At 43.6% G+C, this 24,394-nt stretch overlaps 1 protein-coding gene across 1 annotated transcript in view; it reads right to left on the bottom strand.

Annotated features, from left to right (window-relative positions):
- Positions 1-24,394, bottom strand: part of rsu1 (Ras suppressor protein 1) — a 47,666-nt gene that overhangs the window by 18,246 nt on the left and 5,026 nt on the right. Inside the window, exons 3-7 of the mRNA XM_050056100.1 lie at positions 17,388-17,508; positions 12,487-12,605; positions 11,586-11,668; positions 8,733-8,847; positions 7,315-7,447 (exon numbers count right to left, since the gene is read on the bottom strand). Of these exons, the coding sequence (XP_049912057.1) occupies positions 7,315-7,447; positions 8,733-8,847; positions 11,586-11,668; positions 12,487-12,605; positions 17,388-17,508 (571 nt within the window). The remainder of the gene's footprint in view (positions 1-7,314; positions 7,448-8,732; positions 8,848-11,585; positions 11,669-12,486; positions 12,606-17,387; positions 17,509-24,394) is intronic.

Here is a 24,394-nt window from a genome sequence, read left to right as displayed (position 1 = left end):
AGTATGTTAATGCGTCATGAGCTACATAGTCTGGCAGCTCTCCCTGTCAGGAGAACAGGATCGCTGATGAAACATGTATGGCAGCCAACATATTCCTACTCTCTTTCTCTCTCCCTCGTGCACACACGTAACGCTGAAGGAGGATGCCAGTGTTTTAGTATTTAGATAAATATATGTTTAAGTCGCTCTCCTCTTCAAAACAGATCTGGTTTCTCTCTCCACTTGGCCTTAGCTCCTACTGTCCTGGGTTTTTATCTGAAGGTTTCACCAGATCCAACAGATTTTAACCTGTGACTAGTGATGGCCAAATGAAGCCTCATGAAGCATTTTCTTTATTTTCTGAGCCCACTAGATGGCACGCATAGTTTAAAGAGAAAGGCTCAAAGAATGGCAATTCAGTGTGCTTTCAACCTTTTGTTGAACAAAAAGCGCCATCTAGTGGGCTCAGAAAATGAAGAAAATACTTCATGAGGCTTCATTTGGCCATCACTACTGTGAAGCACAACATAGAGGCTCACATTATTAAATAACCCAAAGGTCTGTGGGCACTATACACTGCAGTATGTCTGTGTGTGTGTGTGTTTGCTAGCTGCTAGGTTGCTCAGCTAGCAGCTGCAACTCCACCACTAATTCCTTCCATGCATCGTCCATCAAGCGATCATGGTCAGAGCTGGAGGACACAACATACAGGCACAACTCCACAAGGTTTTCCTCTTTGCTGGAATCCCACACACTTCTTCTTGCACATTCTGCCTCCATGGCGAGCTGCTATCCGTCTGACTGGGTTTTACACATGACATTAACCATAAATCGTACATGTCTACAGATGATTTACTAAATAACTTCAACAACACATGTAAAGCTCTACTTGATTCCACAGCACCTGCAAAAATCAGGAAAGTCAAACTAACTTGCAGCGAGCCTCGGCTGAATAACAACACCAGGGAAATAAAGAGAAAATGCAGACAAGCAGAACGGAAATGGAAAAAAGGACAGTCTGCTGGTGTCATCTGAAATTCTGAAAGAACTAATGTCCACTTATCCAGAAGCAGTAAAAGAAGCCAGGTCCTCCTCTTCCTCCAGCACCGAGCTGTCACAACCCCAAAGGACACAACTGCCAAACCAAAGCCTTCATCACGTCCTTCAGATGTTACGCCTGCCAGACTTTTTTAACAGTGTTGGTCCCATTATTTTATCCATTGTAAATAGCTCTCTGTCCTCTGGCTGTGTTCCCGTCTGCCTTAAGCCTGATTAATGGAAGAGCACTCGACACTTTTGATGAGTATCACTTGACAGAAGTGACATATTTCCAACAGTGAAAAGTGTCTCTTTCCTTTTCTTTCCTGTTCTGTCGCGCACCTGGAGAATTGTGTTACGGTTCACACCGTCATATTGTGTCGCACAATGTGAGTGGGTAGTCATGGCGACCCTCCTGGAGTTATGTGTGTTCCAGCATGAGCAACGTACTGTAAGACCAGATCCAGTTGATCAGATCATCAAAACAGATGGCAGACATCTGAATACACCAAAAGTGCATCTTCTCGTCTTTATCACACATTCATTGGACCAAAACACATTCACTCTGTAGCTCCTAGGTTTGCTTTAACAGACTCACTGACCACCTCCTTCTCTTCCTCTCAGTAAAGACGGCTTCTAGAGATACAGCACTCACAATCACGAGAATGTCTCTTTATGACCCTAACAGTGATGGTGGGGCTCCGGGGTCATCACTGCACCGAGGCGGAGTGATGAACAATAAGGAGCAGCCTGGCCTCGGTGCTTTGATATGCTTAACTCCACTTGTGGTTATTTTCAGTTAGTTCTCCCTGCTGTGACTATCGCACACTTCAGCCTGTCACAGACACTGTATGAACAGACTGAGAGGGTGAGAAAGATGTATGAGTGCATGTGAAGAAGTGCAACACTGAAAGAGAAGGCACACACACACACACACACACACACACACACACACACTGCTAGCAGCAGCCTGTCTTCAGACAGGTGTTGAACAATTTCCCAAAGAGATCGTCTTTGTCTTCACAGCTTCATTTACACCTGACTAAATGTCCTTCATCTCCCAACTCTGTGAACGCACACACACACACACACACACACACACACACACACACACACACACACACACACACACACACTCTCTCTAATTTGGTGCGATGTATCTTGAATGTGAAAGTAGTAATAATACTGTGCTCTACTATTTTTCTGGGGAGAGGAAAGATATTTTGTCATAACTCGTCCGCGGGGAGGACAGAGGTCAGGGTCGGCTGTTCACTGGAAGACCTCCGAACAGTAAAATGTGAAGTGGGATATTAGTGGAGAGGGTGCACACTCTACTGCATGATACCCAGAGTCATCCTCTAAACTCTGCTCTGAACTGCAGCACTGAAACATCTCCTGTACTGGAGCTGTGTGTCTTTGTGAACGGGACGTACAGTCACTAAAAATATACGGACATCTTATGATCACATCACATATGTAGAGACACAGGTGGCAGAGGCTGGAGAATCTGCGGGGCAAACACAGTTTGGGCACACACCTTTAGGGTGCCGTGCATCACAGTTAAAAAACCAAACAAAAAATAAAAATAAAAAAAGCTACTTGACGAATAAAAGTGCGGAGAGAGATTTAAATGACAGTGATTATCTGTGTTACAGAACAACTCAGCTGCAGGTTTTGCAAGCTTCTGTTCACATTTCACTCTCCCGGCTCTGTTTTATTATTTTGTCTCCGTAGGCCTGTCATGATATGCGATACGTCGGTTAACTGCACGGTAAATTTAAAGGGAGACGGTAACTTTTCCGGCTGCGATTAATTGCTATATTCATGCGTGTTTGTTCTCCTCGTCTCTCTCCACCAAAGAGACTGGACGACAAGAGCGTTCACTGCCGTGCATNACACACACACACACACACACACACACACACACACACACACAGTGTGATCGAAAAAAAAGACGAGGCGAAAAAAAAGAGTTGAGCATAAGAGAAAGACAGGGAACTTGTTCCTCAACCAAATGGCACGGCATTTATTTATTTATATTTACTTATTTATTGTTTTTTTTTCAAGTGCAAGTTTTGATAAGAGACTGACAGTCTATTTTTTGTATTTATAAGGTCTTTATTTCAATATTTTTACGTGCTATTTCGGATATTTAAATTTTCTTTTTTTGCATTCATAAATATTCTTGTTAACTAAATGTTTATTTCTCTTTAAAAGGGTGAACTTGCATCATTATGCCTTTATTATCATTACAGAAGTTTAAAAAATGGTCTAAAAACAGCAAACTTACAACAATAATAAAAATGGTCTTAAAAGCACAATATTACGCAATATTATCGCTTATCGCAATAATTTGTGACGCAATTAATCGCCCAGCAAAATCTGTTATCGTGTCTCCGTGCCAGCGATAGCTAGTGGCATTACTGAGCTCTCCCTACGTACGTCAGTTCATCGGTCCGTCACATTCACGTGATCACAATATCTTAAGAAAGCACTGACGGGGAAAAAATCCCTCAAGACTTTTTTTGAGATATCACGTTCACAATATGAGACAGATAAGGTCACAGTGACCTTGACCTTTGACCTATGAACACCAAAAACTTACCATATAAGGTGGAAAAACTGAAAACATAATTACTCCGGCCATGGCTGTCACCAGCATGGAGGCATAAAACCAGCCAACCAAAGCCTGACTGCCACAGTCCCCACGTTCCACACAGTTTAAGTCACCTGCCTGTCAGTGGTGGAACGAGCCAGTCAGTGTCTCAGTATTCACTTAATGTTTGAGTTGTTTTAAAAAAGGCACGGCATGCAACAAAGGTCCCCAGCTGGAATCAAATGTGGATGGTGTGGACAAAGGTTTAGTGTGTGTGTGTGTGTGTGTGTGTGTGTGTGGTGTTTGTTTGCAAGTGCATTGATGAGTGTTCTAGATAATTAATGCACGTGTTCTCAGACGCTGACAGTGATTGATCACAAAGACAGAGCAGCAGTCAGTAGCTGAGCTCTCCATCATCCGGCCTGACAGACACAGGTGACTGCTACTTCTGATCTGCTTGTCACTAAACATAATGCATCGCCTGTTGTTGCAGGATGTTAGCTGGAAGTAGAGTTACATCCCAGTAGGTTCTGTGCTGCCTTCCACCTCTGTGTGTTGTGCTGAGCATGTGGTTTACACACTCTGCTTCGACTGCAGTTGCACAGTTTGTAGACCATGTTTGTTTCATGTCTCTCACGTCTGTTTAAACTGTTTTAATCCAACAATGCAGAGACTGATCTGCACTGTTGTTCTGTGTCTGTGCTGGAAGTGACCTCCTCTCCAGAGCAGCAAACAGCTCTGTGCTCCTGTTTCTGTGAGGATTAAAACCAGCATCGTTCGCTCTCACCTGGTCGACGCCTGCGTTGCGCAAAAACTTGAGCCTTTCTCAACTTTCGCCTGTCGTGCTGCTGGGCACCTTTTAAACAGGGTTCCTGTCATGATCCTGGGCTTTAGTTTCATATCTTGTTACCCTGTGTCCTTGTTTCATGTTGTTAAGCTCATGTTTAATCTGCTTCCTGTTTTATTTTGTAGGTTCTCTCCTCATGTGTTGTGTCTGGTTTTACTTCCTGTCTTTGTGTGTTTTCCCGCCTGTTTTCTGTCACACCTGTCTCGTTAAGTCTTCCCTTCACACCTGTTCTGAATTAGTCTTGTCTGCTCCACCCTGTTCCCTTCCTGTTGCCCATGTCCTCCTCCTCCAGCTGTGTCTCGTCCTGGTGATTAGTCTTCTGTGTATATACACCTGTGTGTTTCCCTTTGTCAGTCTGTCTGTGTACGTTCTGTGTTCGTCATTCCTGCCATCATCCTGCATCCATCCCTGGTCTTCATGTTTTTTCCTGGTTGTTTTTTTTTAGTTTGGATTTCTGTTTCTGCTCCCTGTTGGATTTTAAGTCGCCTGCCTTTTTGGAATTCATTGAACAGCTATATTCAAGCTTTTGTTTAAAACTCATACCTGCCTGTTGAATCTTACACAGACGAGACGATCCATTCACTACATCCCCCTAAATCTTACACACTGTTCCTTTAAAGACCATCAAACTGGTGCACTAAAGGAGCCTGGTGAGCATTTTCCTCTTGTGCCACCAGCAGGAAACATTTTCTGCCTTCAGGTCCCATCCATGCTCTCCACATGATAAACCCTGATTATTCTGAAAACACGATGAGCTCGAACAAAACCCACAGTGCAAATGCAATGAATGCATGCGTGTGCAGCGAGCATCTGTGAAGGCAGCATTTTTAAATGTAAGTGCTGATCCACAGACGCTGTCAGTGATTGGTTGCAACAAGGAAAATGTGTGTAGCGCACGGCCACACGCTGTACACATATATTGGCAGCTGTTTGTCTGAACTCGTATTGGTTCTGCAGCACTGTATGGAGAGACGTGCACACTCACTCCCACACATTGCTCATACAAGTATGCAAACGTAATATGGAACAGAGGATGGTTGAGATGGTCTTTTTGTCTCCCTCACACACAGTCACACAGTGCAGGGATCAGTTCCAGAGCATGCCTCGGAGCAGCAGTCTGAAGCATTCACACAGAGGATTTGCAGCATCTCCTTCTGCCTGGAACAAAGAATTAATAGCAGCCTTCTGCTTCACAGTGCAACCTCCAACCCTCTCTACTCCCCCACAGACAGGACTGCTTACGCTCCGACTTCTGTGCTCAAACGCACACATTCATATCAGAGATTATACATCACACATATTACAACTCAATTGACATGCAATTAGCTTCGTCACAGATCCTGGAGATCTCCACTGCCTTCTGATGTGTTTTAGGGTTAAAAACTGCATTTTCTTTCAGATCTGCAGATGTTTTGTTCCTTCTTCTCCTCAATATAAAAATAAACTGATCAACTCTACAGTCAGCCTTGCAGGAATAACACAAGGCCAAAATTATTTTTGTGTTCGCCACACCTTTAGAATGGCAGCTGGTGGAAAGCTTCAACTGTGAAAAGGCAACACAACGTGTTATGTTTGCGTTGACAAACACCAGCTCTGAGTGGAGTGAAGAGAAAACTGAGGTTGCTACCAGTCATTCTGCCTGGCTGTTTATCTCTTTGTGTATTGTGCTAATGAAATTAGTTCTTTTCACATACAAGGGTTAATCAACCCTTTGAAGGTAGGCTTGATTAAAAAAAAATAAAAAATAAGATAAAAAAATTTGTGCCATACGGTTGCACACCTCCGTGCAACTGGTCAAGCTGTAGTTTAAATCCATGTCAGTGAAAACATGGATGCTTCACACACAGAAGATCTATACAATCAGCACAGTTTCAAGATTAGAGTCACCAATTCAGTATCTGACCAAATGTCTCCCCTTCTGTTCCTGAGATATGACGCTGAAACATGATGATGTCACAGTCAAGCTGACCTTTGACCTTTTGACCTTCATTATTTTATCCTGTTAGACATTTGTGTCAAGTTTGGTCATAAATACTGAATGAATTCTTGAGTTATGGCTAAAAACATATTTTGTGAGGTCACACTGACCTTTGACCACAAAAGTCTGATCAGTTTGTCGTTTAGTCAAAGTGGACGTTTGTGCCAGATTTGAAGAAATTCCCTCAAGGTGTTCCTTAGATATCACTTGTCTGAGAATGAGATGGATGCAAGGTCACGGTGACCTTCACCTTTGACCTTTGACCACCAAATTCTAATCAGTTGGTCGTTTAGTCAAAGTGGACGTTGTGCCAGATTTGAGGAAACTCCCTCAAGGCCTTCCTGAGATATCACATTCACAAGAACGAGATGGTCAAAAGGTCACAGTGACCTTGAGCCCTTTGACACCCAAATTCTAATCAGTTCATTAAATCCAAGCAAACGTTTGTGTAAAATTTAAAAAAAATTCCAAAAGGAGTTCTTGAGATCTGAGGTTCAAAAGAACGCAACGGATGCAAGGTTACCATGACTCTGACCTCCATCAATCTGTCCATCCATTTTCATCCCCTTTTGGGGCTGGGGACCTTGACCTTTGATCACCAAAATCTTATCGGTTTATTGTTGAGTACAAGTGAAACTTTGTGCCAAACTGGAGAAATCCCCTCTAGGTGTTCTTGTGTTAACAAGAATGAAATAAAACCCCACAGCTGACTGGCGCTTTGGCGGGGTAAATGCTTACAATGGCATAGGCTACAGCGCACAACTATGATTCATGATCAAGGTAGAGTTCCTGCACAGAACAGGAGAGAGGCACAGCATGACCATCACTGTCCACTGTTTGCTGTCAGTGTGTATGTGTGTTAGTGTGAGTACTTACTACTTATAGGTCTCTGAGCGAACATATTCAAAGACATGGGAGACGCCCAGCTGGAACTGGTCTGCAATGGGAGTGACCCATGGATTATTCTCTGCTTTAAACACCTGCTTGGGACCAGTCAGATCCAGATTACCTGCAGACAGACAGACAATACAAATGATTATACTCATCACCTGTTTAGATCTGTGAAGATCTCCACAGAGATCGCAGAGCAGTCAGGTTAGGAGCCATTGTTCAATGACAACTCCACAAAGGTACAGAGGGAATGAAGAACAATCCTCTATCACCTTCCAGATTTATCCTGCTGCTACAGGGATTCAACTGCTGACCTTAAATTTGTCACTTATAGCTGTGGTGGGCGGTCTTATTTTGACGTCATTGGACAAAAAACCCAACATTCACCTTTGAGCCTATTTTAACTGAAGTGGACTGACAGAAAAAAAAAGACTTCTGCACTTCCTCTTGGCTCTGTTTTCATGTTTTGGGAAATCTAGCCCGTGATGGGAAACTTTAGCCAGTCACAGATCATTTCAGAGAGAGGGCATTCCTACTGGCTGTTCTACATATGCAGATATGCACACTGGTCCCTTTAGATGGTAAAAGCCTGACTGAATGGTGGAGAATCCTGCAGAGAAAGTTGCTATTCCGGCATTGGCAACTGTCTACACTGCAAAGCAACTCAAAAAAGGAAGACGGACTGATGAAAGAGAGTCTAAAAGACAGTCTGGCAATAAATTAAATTAGGTCAGGACCACTTTAGTCAAAGAAAACTTTATTTCCATTTGCAATATTATATTTGGTGGAATGGCTCTGTTCTGGGGCCTCTCTGCCTTTCCTAGGGCCTATGCGGAGAGCACACCTCTCTGCCCTTCCACACGCATACAAGGAAAGTCTTAATGCAGAGAAAGCAAACCTCCCTGCCCTTCCACGTGCCTACACGGAAAGCCTAAGGCAGGGAGAGCAGCAACAAAGATCCCTGGGAACAGAACAGAGCAGCATCAATGACAAACAGAAAAGGAGGAGCTGGAGTGGAGGCGGGTTGCAGGGGAAGCAGCAACAGTAGGCAGGCCAGAGCATATCAGCAACGTGTTTCAGAGATGGACAGAAAATGCTTCTGCAAACCGGCGTTAAGAGGCTCATGGCTGCAGCTTCAAGTTAACGTTTACGATGCTGACGTTAGCTTGAGCCTCAAATCACGGTGTGTCCTCCGCCTCACTCCCCGCCGCAATAGTAGTGATGTGCCATATCATGACGTTCACGATAATACCGGTATGACTATTAAAATGATATGAAAAAATAATATTGTGATATTGGCAATATGGTTTCAAGTTTCAATTATATTAATAAAAATGTTTAGAATAAATAAATTGTGTGTGTGTGTGTGTGTGTGTGTGTGTGTGTGTGTGTGTGGTTAGTACCAAGTTCAGGAGGCAGCACAGTCAGCCTGTTGCCCTGGATGTGAAGCTCTTTGAGCTGAGCCAACTCGCCAATCTCCTTTGGCAACGAGATCAGATCATTGTCCCTCAGACTCAACTGGACAGGAGAGAGACAACATAAGAAAAACAGGACCAAACTCATTTAACACGTATTCTGACACTTACATACAAACAACAGCTTCATGTATTTGTTTCAAGCTCAAAGACTTTCAGCACATTCACACTGGACCAACATGGTTAGGGATGGGTCACGATTTTCGAATTGTCGTTTTATTTTTGAAAAATCGATTTTTTAATGCGACTATTACTATTCGCCGTCTTATCCCCCCCCCCTTATTTGACATGCAATTCAGCTCCTAACCGCACAAGGGCAGTATAGGATTGCTACAGCGGTGTGAGATGGGCTACCAGCTAGTTTGATGCTCTTCTACAAACAGGAGAAACATGCAGAGACTACTACTCCGTGAGGAATGTCCGCAGTCATTCGGGCTTTCATAGTCGAGCGCACTTTCGCGTTGTAGTTTCCTGTAAAAATGTCCGTGAAAAATCCCCGCGATGTGAAAAATACATGCCGAGCACTCACCGGTGTGCGGTCGTAAAATCTGAGCTTTGTGCGCACAGGGCTTGCGGACGTCCGCTTTGAGTCCGTGCGGACCTCTGCGGAGTTGGGGGGGGGATTATTCGAAAAATTGTCGAATAGTGTTTTTGCTTGTGCTGCCCATCCCTAGTGAAGGTGTTTTTATGCAGCTGCTCCTTAAATGAATACATCCCCCGCAAAATGACCACCAGCTACTCACCGCATGTTGCCTAGAATTCATTAGGGAAAACTCAGTGTGTCTGAGCATGTGTGTTCATATGGCTACACTTGAGCAGAGTTCAGGTGTTCTACTCGGCCGTACATGAGACTGTTTGTAGTGACATGGTTTAAACTGTAATGTTTAAGTGAAGAAGCACCTGTTTGTGAAGCACTGAGCATACGACTGGTGAATGAGCCTTGGATTATACTGTATATGTGAAATTCTTTATTAGGAATAACCCCTTGAGATGTTTCCGTTTGACCAGATCGAATGCCCGACGCCTCCTCAGCAGGTCGGCACTCTAGTCCGGGTTGATGAAGATGCGGGTCCCATCATGGAGTCGCGGCTCCTTCTTCTCCTGAGCAAGTTTAAGGATTTTAACTTTGTCATGAAAGTGGAGGAGCTTGATCAGGATAGGTCTCGGGCTGGAGACATCACTCTGACGGAAGGTTGCAGTACGATGTGCCCTCAATAACCGGCGGTGAGAAGAAGTTAGCCTGCCCGAGGACTTTAGGAATTAGACGGGCCATGAACCCCAGCATGTCAGCGCCTTCTGCAGATTCCAGGACATTGACAAAGCGGAGATTTGAGGACCTGCTCCGGTTCTCCAGATCATCTACCTTTTCCATTAGGTAAGCGTTGTCTTTTTCCAGTTGTTTGACCCAAGCAGAGAGATCAATAATATTGTCCTCATTTGCTCCGACACGTTGTTCAATTTGTGTAACGTGCTCGCCCAGTGTGCTCAAGGAGCATTTAATACTATTCAAAGTGACAGTAATGGATTCAACTTTAGCATCAAAGTGGGTCATCAGCTCGGATTTGACCTGTTGCAGCAGGATTTTCATTTTGGCTTCATCCATTGTTTGGTGAGTTGGCATGGTCCTCGGCAGGAGAATGAGTGAATGAAGATCCTTCCCTTTGCAAGAAACAGTTGGGTAGTAGCCTATTGTAAAGCCACAACACTGAGGAATGAGACTATATGTAGTTAAGAGGCCATAAAATGCTACAACTTTGCATAAAAGTGAAAAATCAGACATGAACTCAACACATCTTACTCAATCTGCGGCCATCTTGTCTTGACGAGTTGTGAGAGAGTTTATAAATGGATGTTTTGATGTAGTTTTGCTGCTGTTAAACATGGTCCCCATTTAATTCCATTCACAAAGAAGGTTCACTATTTTGGAACTGGAATTACCGCCCCGCCCATGCGCGCCTCTGTGCATCCATGTCAGTGAAAACATGGATGCTTCACACACAGAAGATCTATACAATCAGCACAGGTTCAAGATTAGAGTCACCAATTCAGTATCTGACCAAATGTCTCCCCTTCTGTTCCTGAGATATGACGTTAAAACATGATGATGTCACAGTGAATCTGACCTTTGACCTTTTGACCTTCATTACTTCATCCTGTCAGACATTTGTGTCAAGTTTTGTCATAATTACTGCATTCTTGAGTTACCTTCGACCACAGTCCATGTGAACGTTTGTGCCAAAGTTGAAGAAATATCCTCTCTCTGCTCTTAAGATATCGCGCCAAAAAGAGATACACAAGATAACAGTGACCTTGACATTTGACCACCAAAATCAAATCAGTTCATCGTTGAGTCCAAGTGGACATTTGTGCCAAATTTAAAGAAATTTCCTCGAGATGTTCTTGAGATATTGTGTTTACAAGGATGGGACGTACATACGTATGTAGGAAAGGACGACCTGGAAACATAATGCCCCCACGCCCGCAGCATCAAAACAGTTTTCTTCATGAGCTCATGGTAACAAGCGGTGAGTAACTCATATACAAATGGTCATTTTGCAGGGGAAGTATTCCATCAGGTCACATGCTTCCCTTACGTCAGGATTAATTCAATAAATCTGTCGCCATTGCACTTTGTGGTACCGACTGATTAACTGATGTCAGTACTGTACATATGAAAGCAACAGGAACTTCATCTCGCTCTCCATGCTGTGGTAACTCATGTACGCACTGGATTTCAACCTGACTTGGCTCAGTGTGTCAGTTGTGTTGGCATTAACTTACTATCTGCAGCTTGGTCAGCTTCTCGATGTCAGCAGGCAGGGCCTCGAAGTCATTGTCACTCAGATAGAGCGCACGAAGAGTGGCTGCAAAACAAGCATCTCTGTTAGTCTGTGTGTGTGTGTGTGTGTGTGTGTGTGTGTGTGTGTGTGGGAAAGTCCTAACAGACTGGAATCTGATCAATAACACCAGTCAAGCCTGATTAATAATACTGCCTCACAAACTGGACAGAATCAATCTACACAGACCTTGTGCTTGTCAGGCAGGACTACAGACACAGCAAGACAGCTTTGTCAACGTGCGGTGACAAAAAGGCCCCGCCCCCTCTGTGGGAAAAAGGGATCTCACAACGACGAGCTGACGCCGTTGTCTCGTAGAACTGTTACAGCATGGAGCCTAAAAGCTGCTTCTGCTGTGGAGTCCTATTCATCTTTTAATGTGAAATCCATATTACACTGTACATGACTAATGCAGCCTGAGGCCCGGCTCCTCTTCTTCCTGCTCCCAGCACTGTGACCCCTTCACCTCTCTCACCACCTGAGTGAAAACACTCTATCCCGTCATTAGGAGCTGCTGGTGCTAATTTGGAGTGAACCACAACCTTAGCTGCTGCTGTAGCCCATCTGCTTCAAGGTTGGACAAGGTGTTGTTGCTTCAGAGATGGTCTTCTGCACACCTTGGTTGGAACCAGTGCTTATTTGACTTCCTGTTGCCTTTCTATCATCTTGAACCAGTCTGGCCATTCTCCTCTGACCTCTGGCATCAACAAGGCATTTTGGCTCACTGGATATTTTCTCTTTTTGGGACCATCCTCTGTAAACCCTAGAGATGGTTGTGCTGAAAATCCCAGTAAATACTCAGAGCAGCCCAGACAGACAGACAGAGAGTGTGTGTGCTGACTCACTGAGGTAGAAGAAGTTTCCAGGCAGGGAGTTCTGGTTCAGGTTGTTGTAGGTGAGGTCCAACACTTCCAGAGCTGGCAAGGAACCAAATCCTCTGGGCAGGCCACTCAGACGGTTCATACTGTGCTCATAAACACACACATGCAAAACACACATTACACACACACAAATCCACCGCTGTCAAATAAACTTCATCTGAGCCTTGAACAGCTGTCAGTTACAATCAGGCAATGTGTTAGGACACAGTGACATTTTCATAAACCAAATAAAGTGCCTCATATCAGAATGTTGCCTTTCAATCAGCGGTACAAGATCAATTTAGACAAGTCCTTCTGGTTGAAATAAGATCTCAATTTACTGACAACGCATCAAACTTATTTCAGAATATCCTTCCTGCTGGATTAATATTGACAAAACAATGGTAGAACCCAACAGCAGAAAGACAACAGCACAATGTTTCAGGGCATTTTACGGAGACAGTGTAATGACTTACACATTAATGCAGTAACTTCATGATGCCTCGAACCTTAAGGACATATTTAAGCTCTCCCTCCAGCTGAATATGTGTTTGGCTTATTGTTACATCATTTGGATGTTTGACTTTCACAGTGCAGAAGATTGAGTTTGACACTAAAGGGCTGATTTCACATTCATCCGCCCAAGTTTCTCTGTGCTCAGTATCTGTTTTATAGTGCTGAGCAAACATCGACACATTTCTCCTTCAAACAGCTGATTTATTCAAGTTTCTCACCAAAAGCTACATTTTACAAGATTACATTGAACACATCGTGAGGACGTTATAATTGAACCTTCGCCCAGTACTCATTTTTACCAAAAAGAGCTTTCACGCTTCACAATGTCAATCAGTGCAGCCTCCGTGAGCTGCTTAGAGATAATGATAACTAGCTGCTAACTGCTAACAGCTAACTGCTAACAGCTAACTTAACAAGCTCTCCTCCTGATGATGTCATGTTCTGTCTCTCCCACTCCTCTCATTTGTGTCGTGGTAGTTGAGTTGTTTTGACGTGTTTTGGGTTTCGCATGACGTCAGATAACTCCGCCCATCTCCCCCAGAGAGCAGGTTAAGTGTAACGAGCTGGGAAGGAACCCCGACAAAAAGGCCTCTCTGTTACTTAGTAGGCTTTGTTACGTAGTTATGTTATTGTGGCTTTATGTCATATTTTAAAATAATAGTATTAGTAAAAAAATAATAAAAGATAAACATTTTGATGTTTTTTCTTCCCCCATGGTTCACGGCGCCCTTAGCATTCGCCTGCACTGCCTACGCCACCGGCGGCACTGGTAAGAACGCCTCATCAATACATATGCGTGCCTCCTTTTGTGTGCAGCAAACGGGTGAACAAATTCTTTTTTGACTGCAGTGAACATTTTGTTTTTGAAAAGCTAAATGCCAAAAAATACACACTGAAGCAAAATATTTTGTGAGATAAAAACATATTGTGACTTTTGGAACTTTTTTTTAAATACATTTTTACTTCTGGACTTTAAACGCTCTCACAAAAATCACACAGCCGACACATCCTCACTGTGACCTCGTCACATGTTCACGTTTGGTCATGGACTTTCCACGTCCACATATGACGTCCAAGGTACCCTGGGTGTGTTGGTTGTTGACGTTCTGGGACGCCGTGTCAACTTCAGCCTGTTACATGCATTGTCTGTTTTCAAAATACACTTCTGTTTTCACAGGAAATTTAACATTTACAAACAGTCTCTTTCAAAATAAATGTTGGTACAACACTGTGAATTGATGTTTTTTTTTCTTTCAACAACAAACACACATGGTTACGTTTAGAAAATTTAGACCAGGGTTTGGCTTTACAAACATACAGGAAGTGAACACCTGCCTCTTGGGTGAAAGTCGATGGTTGTGGGTAGTGATGGCCAAATGAAGCCTCATGAAGCATTTTCTTTATTTTCTGAGGCCACTAGATGGCGCTCATGGTTTAAGGAGAGAGGCTCAAAGAATGGCAATTCAGTGTGCTTTCAACCTTTTGTTGAACAAAGAGCGCCATCTCTAGGCTTCATTTGGCCATCACTAGCTGTTGGACCCCTACCACCCACTCTACTCGGACTTGTTCATTGTTGTCCCACCATGTTTTCCCCTAACGCCGACAGGTACCATTAAATAACAGCGACCATCCGTGTATCACGCTGATGCCAAAGGACGGATTTTTTCATCAATGGCTGACGCCAGAGGTCACTGACCGAGCTCCGGTTTTCGACGACTTTGGAGTGAGACCGGGTTGACGCAGCCACCACTGGAATCTCAGATTCAGATTCAGATTCAGAATACTTTATTAATCCCCGGGGGGAAATTGTTTCTAATTCTACAAATAGTACAACATTAATATTATATATTCTTAAGTGTCGCCTAAACTTTAGCTGCAACTGTGCAGAATCACCTGGTGACACAGAATGAATAGACATGAGAAAAACCAAGAACCAGATAAGCTGTGCAGCACTGAAATGCTGATTCATTTTGAATATAACATTGTAAATATCAGCGTTGTAAATAAAGCTATTCAGTACTGTCCCAGCTGTTCTATAGGGGAATTTAGCTGAGTGGTATTTTTTGTTATAATCTACAATAATCAGTTACAGAAATCCTCTAAAATGTACGACCACATTTCTAAATCTTGATCTTGTCTTTTAAAACTTGTGGTCAGGTTGGTGTCCTCAGTGGTCCAGGTTTATGCTGTTTATTTACTGCTTGTCCTTGTGGACTAACCATCACCCACAGCCAGATAAGTAGGAAGCAGCTCAAAGGCCTGGACAGACAGATTAGCACACAGGAAGGATGATGATGTAAGAGACACCAGCTGAGTTTATGTACATATATGCCTGTGTGTCTGTGAGCGCGAGCATCTGACAGGTCACAGGGATGACTATTTCTATTTCAATTCTATTATGTGTGTTTGACAAATGAGATTAAGCACTGGTAAATATACACACACACACACACACACATAGTGAAAAATAAACAGACGATGAAAAGTGAATACACAGCCTGAATAGCAGTATGAGGCTTACACTATCCAGATGATGTTTGTCTGTGGATCAATACACACCAAGGCTCCCCTCCTAATCCTCCTGTCACTGACACCCTGCCTGTGTAAGCCTGCACTCATAACGAAACACACACACAAAGCATTCCCAGCCAACAGGTGAGAAACTGAACCTCCCTCACCAGTTTGTTACTGGTGATATGCATCCCTGCAAAGGGGAGAGAAGTGAGTTTAAACTACGGTCTAAATCTAATTTAACCTGCAGTTAGACCAGCGTTTAACAAAGCTTCAAATGGCCCAATCATTTAGTCACTGTCTTATCAAACACTCTCACCTCAAAAACATGTATTGTCTATCTACCTGTGTATTTCAGTTTTTTAAGTTGGAAAATGACCAGAATAAACTAAACTGTGTAATGGGTAACGTGAGTGATATACAACACACTTAAAGGCAGTTTTCTTCGGCTTATAGCCATAAACACATTGTCTCACTGCATGCTGGGAAACTCCACCCATTGAGCTCCAACACACAATATGTTCCGTGCACAATGATAGCGTTGTTTATTGGCCTTGAACTAATGAGGTGAAATCAGACACTTAGTCAAATTAACTCAAAACTCAACTGTTGACTTAACATAAAAAAATGATGTCAAGCTCACAAGGGAGGAGTCTGTGTCAAGTGAACATTAAATTTTCATGTCATATTGACAATCCAACACGTTTGTGTAGACATTACATAAAAATTTTGTGTCATGGACAGATTGGGTATTTAAAAATCCCGGCAGCATAATTTTCAGTACCGTGCTGGTCCCTCCTCCATAAAGCCCAGTGCGTAAAGTGGTCCTATGGACAGATACACCTCCTTCAGGGTTGTCTTTGATCTCTTTGTCGTCTCTCTGATTGACGCCCTTCTCCCCTGGTCCGTGAGTTTTGTTGAACGGCTCTCTCTTGGCAGGTTTGTTGTGCTCCCACAGTTTTCCCATTCCATAATTATCAGTTTAATGGTGCTCAGTTGGATGTTCAAGGTTTCAAATATTTTTTAGAACTCAGCTAGTGATGGCCAAATGAAGCCTCATGAAGCATTTTCTTAATCTGAGCCCACTAGATGGCGCTTTTTGTTCAACAAAATGTTGACACAGCGCTGTTAAACGATAACAGCAACTGACCACGTATCATACTGATGTGAAAGGATGGCTTTTGTCTGAGTCTGACACCAAAGTCACTGCCCAAGCGCTGGAATTCAGCGACTTCTGAGTGAGACTGCATTGGCGTTGCAGACTCTGGGTCCTTTCTGATCAGGTGTAAATATACTGAGATCATGTGACACTTCCATCACACACAGGTGAACTTTATTTAACTAATAATGTGACTTCTGAATGTAACTGGTAGCACCAGGTCTTCTTCAGGGGCTTCATAGCAAAGGGGGTGAATATGCACACAACTTTTCTATGTACTTTTTTATTCATTTATTTATTTATTCTTATTTAAAACAAGCTTTTTTACTTTTATTTTATGTAATCGATTTTGACTTTTCTGTGAAGGTCCATGACAAAACAAATCCAAATAAAAATCCATTTAATTTGCAGGTAATAGAACAAAAACAGGAACAACACCGAGGAGGGGAAGAACGCTTTTGCAGGGCACTGTTTCAAAGTTTCAATATATCTGCTACATAATAAAATGCGTGTGGTTTGTAGAAACACACAATGCCAATACTGATTCCTGATTGGGTTGGTGTGTGTTTATGAAGAAAACAGGAGGATGATCAGACAGTAGACAAGCCTGGCCTCAGGGCAGCAGGAAATAAACAAGAGGCAACTTACCTCTGTGCTGTACTGTTTCTGTGCGTGTGTAAGCAAATTGAGAGTGACATACCCGAGGTTGAGGTGTTTCAGCTTCTGGAGGCTGCTGATCTGAGTAGGCAGCTCTTCAATCTGGTTGTTGAACATGTTGAGAACCTCCAGGTTCTTCAGCTCAGAGATGTTAGCAGGCACCGCTGGAGACACACACAGACGAGACAAACGACAAGCGTATCACACACACAGGCACAAAAGCGTGTCTTGATGTTCGTAGCTTTTACAGAGTGTGGTTCGCACTCATCAACAGCCCCTACTCCTGACAAGCCAGCTCCTCATCATTAGCTGCGGGGCTCTGACACACCTCCACGGGCTGCTTCTACATGTTGACATTTGAACAGCACATATTACAGTTTCTCTCTTTGCCTCCATCTGCAGTTTTATTCCCCCATGGTCTGCAGCCACAGAAGCGGACACAGATCAATTGGCTGATAACAAAGAGCGGGAAGTTTATCGGATTATCGGGCTGATCAATGGAAGGAGAGAGAGATGGAAGCAGTGAGAGGAAGAGGAGAAGAGTAAACCACCCAGGCCCTGACCTGAATGCTGCCAGGAGAATGAGTGTTGGAGAGGTGAGGACTGGGCATACTGATACTTTATCAGCTGGACGTGTGTGTGTTTGTGTGTGTGTGTGTGTTTGTGTGTGTGTGTGTGTGTGTGTGTGTGTGTGTGTGTGTGTTAAACGGGCGAATTGTATAAAAATTCACCCCCCATACACTTTGAGGATTTCCATTTTGAAGGCTCAAGTTCGGCACTTCGGTTGTTGCCATCCTGAATATCTGGAGACAGTAGTGACCAAATTTGGACGCGAAGGTGGAGCCTTCTTACACGGCCTCTTTAAGGCAGGAATTTCATGACGTTATTCTGCTTCGCCGTTCGGTATAAAAGGTACAATCACAGAATGTGGGGACAGAGTGGTCTCGCCTTTAAGGCTGCGTCAGAGGAAGTAGCAGCACCAGAACGACTTCAGAATAAACAGCTGGCAGGACGGGATCATGGCCAGCACGGGTCTGATGTTTTGATGATGTGTTACGGCTGCGATCCATCCCCAGGAGATTTAAAAGCTAGCTGATAGTAGTTAGCAGCTAACTCAAAGTCCTGCACCAGGTCGCAGTAAAAAGCTGTGCAGTATATGTGTAACATTCTAACATCTAAATCACTATTATCAAGCTGCAGTGTCTTTTATTTTGAAAGCCAGTGACACCAGTGTAACCTTTGACCCCGTGGTCACATTGGTCACTGACGTGGAGGACTCCAGCCATGAAACTTTGCAGCCCGAGGATGAGGTGGCAGCCTACATGGAGTTGGGATCCTTTGGAGGTTTGATGGTGGTGGAAGGAGCATGCTAACATGTTTCCTAACCTGGCAGTGATTGAATGTTTTCACCATCCAGTCAAAGAGACGTCCAATTCAAGAACAGAGAACCAGCTTCATGTGAGGGACTGGAGCCTGGGGGGGTTTGATCACGGGTGCAGCTTTGACTTTGACAGGTAATGGGTCTGTTCTAATACTGAGCTTTACAGATTTGGGCGGGTGTTCAAAAGTTCAAAAGCCTCGGAGCAGAGGACGAGATCAGCCGCCATATTACAGGACCACTAAATGACTGTTCTTGCCATGGTATTGAGACGTATGTAGCTGTAGACACATTCCGTTTGTAGCGTACACGACACGCCAAGACAAACCCACCATCACGATGGTAATCTGAACCCTGCTTCAAAGCGACACTGTGGTAAACAAATGAGGCCAAAAATAGCAATGATCCACTTTATATCTAATAAAACATGAAGACATGATTCACTTTTTAAGTAACAAGATGTAACCCTAAGCTTTTAACCTAATACTTTATAGCTAGCTAATGGTTAAATAAGCATTATCGTAAGAAACGAGTTGTAGCCTTAACATTACCCTGACTGCCTCTCTTTTCACCTAACACCAGAGACCATTGCTTATACATCATAGCTAGCTAATCGCTAACGGTTGTGGACTGACATGTAGGTATGATGGAGGAGTCATGTTGGTAGTGGGCAGGTAGCTGCTCCAACTCCAGTTCTATCTACTCGATGTTAATGCCGTGTTATAGTTTATAAAGCGCTGCCGACGCACATTATATGTCATACCAGAGGACGACACTGTTGCATTAAGGTCCTAACACACCATGTCGACATGTGGCCATCAGTCAATGTTGAGCTGTTGGCGAGCATCCATGGCCCTCGTCACTGTGGTGTGTCCAACATCGCTGGCCCCAATCTGCTTTTTTCTGCCGACTGAGCATGTTGAATTATGTTATGTCCTCTCACGCAAGCGCACAACGTAAGTGCTGGTTGGCTGTTGGTTCAAGACTTTGCAGTGTGTCCATGTGCAACCAAGAGAAAGGCAACGTGAGGTAACACAGCAACGGGCTTTCGTGGCTGCTAGTTTCCTGAAGTGGGTTTGGTGTGTCTGGGCCTTTACATGTCACCCGTCAGACCTCTTCCGCTTCCGCAATGCCGGCATGCTGTCTAAAATCATGCACTGGAGCATACATAGTGTCGACGTAGCTTGGTGTAAAAATGTGAAGGAGGCGTAAAGAAGGGACTTCCTTGCGATCTCTGTGTAAAACACGATATTGGATTTTTTGCCAATATCCAATGTGCTGATGTATCACAACTCATTTGGTCGATAACCGATACCGATATTGACACTTTTTTCCCGCCTAATTTCTGTGATCATCAAGTGTGTTCTGTAGTGGAATTAACATCATATTATACATGCATACGCTTATCCTGACGGCCCACCAGCAGATGGAGACATGAAATATAATACTTTTCAGTGTCTGTAATATTTATTCATTATACAAAATCAGAAAAAGCATGTTGGCCGATTCTGTTCATTTTAGGTGGAGAGCAGAGGTAGAGGGAGGTGTGGCTCATGACACTTTGGTCTACAGGCAGTGCACAACAGCTAACCTAGCAGTGAAACGATTTCGCTTTTTGCCCCTTTAAGCCTTTATAAAATATTAATGGGCGAGTTATATAAATATTCACCCCTGTACAGTTGTCATGAACTTTGAAATTCGCCAGAGACCAAATCTGCTGTTTGTACCAGGCTGTAAACATGTTTATTTCAGCTGTAAACATGGAGATTGACTCACTCTTGGAGATAGCCTCAAGTGGCCACTAGCAGAACTGCAGTTTTTGTCACTTAATCACTGGCTTCATTTTTCAGCCCCTTGCCAGTTGAGTGGATCAGGGCCACAGCAGCCCTGCAGCGTGGGTCACAGTGCGGGTGCTTACAGTACTACAGCCAACAGATAGATGTCTCAGAATCAGTAAAGACTCTGTCTGGTTTTAAAGGTCCCGCTGGTTCACTGAGGATGTCAGAAATCAATTTCATTTAGCTGGCCTCTCCCTCTGTGGGCCACTGACCACAGCTCAATCAATGGAACACCACGGCCCCCTGTCCAGGTGGACAGACCTACAGTATTTATAAGGTCCTCTGTACAATATATGATATTGATTTCCATACGGGCTCCTTGGCCCTGGCGGGTGTTAGTATGACCTGGGGAGCTGCTGGATTATCCGTCTGTATGTTGGTGTGTTTGAGGAATAAAACCTCCACAGCCCTGCGTGAACACAATAACATGACAGGTGACATTTAGTGTTGGCGTGTGATGGGAAACGGTCACCTGCACTGTGATGACGTTACTATAACTTTGGGTACGTTCATACAGCAGCAACATCACCTCCATCCTGTCTGACACAGTGCAGCTGTGTTTGTAGGATCACCACAGATCATCAGATAAGACAGAGGAGAGGGAGAGACACAACACGCACACACAAGCTGCTGGCAGGCTGGGACAGCTGAGAGTTACCTTGTAAGGCTGGAGTTACTGAGTATACCTTGAGAGTGCCTGCAGGTGGTTACCTACGCCAATTATGTTATCCCCATTTCTGTCTGATCTGGGCTATAAATAACCCAGCAGTGTGGGATGTGTGTAATCTTTCCATCTCCACCAGCAGATTAGAAAACACCGTCACTGAATCTGCGAGCACTGATGGAAACGTGCATCTCCAATCTTTTCTTTTATCTGATGGAAATAAAACACAACTCAAATGTCCACTTCAGGTTCTCCCGTGTTTGGATGAATTTGGTCGAACAAGGTCCTTTATCTGAGGTTTCATCCTACCTGTGTAGGTTAAGAAATATCAAATACTAGGGGTGGGGGAAATAATCGATTCTCAGATGCATCTTATCTAAATGTTTATTAATAACGTGTGGAACACGCTGAGGCAGAACTCAACCAGGAGAGCAGCGCAGCACCCGGACAGTCTACAGCGCAACACGCTAGAGCTAACTTGTAACTCATCTTCACAAAAGTCAGCACTTGCAAGCTGCATACTGTGAATACTTTCTACACCATCGCCCTGAGATGAACGTTAGCGATGTGGAGCAGTGATCAGCAGAAATATTAACAAATAAGACCGGCTGACCGACACACTGCAGCGTTAAACAACTTCAACCAACTCTGTGGTGAAGAATATACCTCTCTGCTCAGTCTGTTGCACCTTGGCTTTTCCCGGAGCTAATATGCAGCAGTGAGGCCGCTCTGCACTGCTGGAGACGTTGAAACAACACAGTGATGCACTCCGCCTCCCCGTCATTTCGTTATGCTCATACAGGCAGAAGACTGTAAGGTGTTTTCAAATAAATTCATCAGAGCAGTTGTTTTTTTTAAATACAGTACGTTAATTACATATCATTCCCAGAGAAATTTTACAGTTTGCAATTACTGGACACTACGGCAAAATAAATATCACAAGTGGTCAGTGTGAGCAATCACAGATGAATACAATCTGACACACTTGAAGGGAAAAGGGACGTGGACTAGAGCCACACTGCGCAGGCAAATTCATCTGGTAATTTAATTATGGATCACTACAAATTAGGGGTCCGTCTATATGGATCGATTTATCTATTCAATGATAAATGATCCAATATGATCGTACGATGCAAAGTGAAAACATCAATTCATATCATCATCTTGAATTTCTGTGTCACTGTCAAACAGCAGCGGGCAGACGGCCGGCAGCCAGGAGAAAGACGATGAGGATAACGTTATTCACTCGGGAATAAATCAACAGTGTGGAAGTATTTCAGATTTCTGAGAAAGTGCGGGCCCGAGTGCCACTGCGCTAACTTCTAGCAACAACATTAGCAGCTCTGTTTCATTAATACTGGGCTGAAAAAAATTGTACACAAGCTGAAATTCAACCGCACTATTCTGTGGAGACACGCAGTGACTTAAACCAACGGTGAGGAAGAAAAGGTCTAAATAATACACGCAAATTCATTAAGATATGAGTAGAGGGGGAAAGTATGCTAGCCGCGAGGCTAATTTATGTGGTGTAAACATGCTTAAGCTAATAAGGTTCATGGACCCATTATTAGCCCATTGACAGTTATGAAGCTATATTTTATACTTTTGTTAGATGATGTTAATCCATGTTTTATGGCTGTTTGGAAAAGTTTGTCTTCAGGACTTTGAGCCAGACAGAACTGAAGTTGTGATGTGTGATAGATGTCGTACAGAACACATCAACATGATAAATTTACAATGATGACACAATGAGACAGAAAGAGAGATTTTAAAAGTAGCAAGCAGTCTCACAGTGAGAAAAATAAATCATGTATAGAAATGTTGATTCATTGTGACGCATCAATAATCATTTCATGATCGAATCCAACTGTGAGGAGGTGCCTGAAAATATTGTTCACTTTACAATGTCTTGACAACATTTCTATACTACCAAGAAGATGTTTGCGGCAACTGAACATAAATCAATGTAAAAAGAAAGTGAAGTATGTTAACAGAAGAGAGACCGGAGTGACAGAGGGGAGGAAAACAGGAGAACTGGCTGATGACTGTGTCGTAAACCTGCTGCATCACTTTAAAAAGGATAACCATTTGTAAAGTTCACGTACGGTTCATGTTGATGCTTCATTACCAGCTGCACTTTCCCAGAGAATAAGGGAAGCACACAAAGAAAGATTAGTTTAAGAACCTCACTGATTATTAAAAAATATTAAAAGTATAGTTTTATAGTAACATTTTATGACAGTAGTCTTCACGTTGGCACAGAAATCAGACACCCAACCAAAACCTTATTATTTAAATGTTGTTTCATGACACAGTGAAAACACAGGTTACTGTGAGTGTTTGTGGGTCTGTGGTGACCTCTGCTGGTACAAAACACCATTACATCACTTCAGTCAGCTGCAAACTGTGACTTGACTTTAACACTGTGACTGTCAGAGTCCCACTCTCACTACTGGATCAGGTGTAAAACATCTCTGTTGTGACACCACATGGTTGTGGAGTTGTGGGGATGGAGGACATATGGAGATGTTCCGCACACGTCCCTCAGATCACAGGCAAAACGTCCGAGGTTGCAGGTACAACACAGGCTCCAACACCACATCCAATGCCAAACACAGGAGTTATGGTCTCCCCCTGTATGACCGGCAGCTGTCACCTGACCAAAGCTCCAAGTTTAGGTCACGTGATGACACCTGACACAGCTCCATTCACTGAAGGAGACTGACAGCTGCAAAAACTCATAAGTGGAGCTTTGACCTCAGATTATTTTGGTTCCAGGACACCAACGTTGACATCACCACCGTCTGTATTCTGTCTGTTAGTGTGCCGTAGATTTAATTTGTTAAACTACTGAAGCAACTGCACCCAAAACTACAGTTAAATCATTCCACAACAAACCATGGGTTACAGAAACACAGACAATTATAAAGCAGCAGCCAACGATGTAAGAAGACGCAAAATATGATGCACAGGATCACATAGTATCCATAGATGCTAGTTTGGCCACATATACTTCTGCATAAAGTCAAGACCAAGACCGACGTGGAGGACTCCAGCCATGAACCTTTGCAGCCCGAGGATGAGGTGGCAGCCTACATGGAGTTCAAGACACCCAAGGAGGATCCTTTGGAGGTTTGATGGTGGTGGAAGGAGCATGCTAACATGTTTCC

This window comes from Epinephelus moara, chromosome 11 (genome assembly GCF_006386435.1).
Source record: "Epinephelus moara isolate mb chromosome 11, YSFRI_EMoa_1.0, whole genome shotgun sequence".
NCBI classification, from domain to species: Eukaryota; Metazoa; Chordata; class Actinopteri; order Perciformes; family Serranidae; genus Epinephelus; species Epinephelus moara.
Note: the sequence above shows the minus strand (reverse complement) of the source record. Positions and strands in the feature narration are given on the sequence as shown.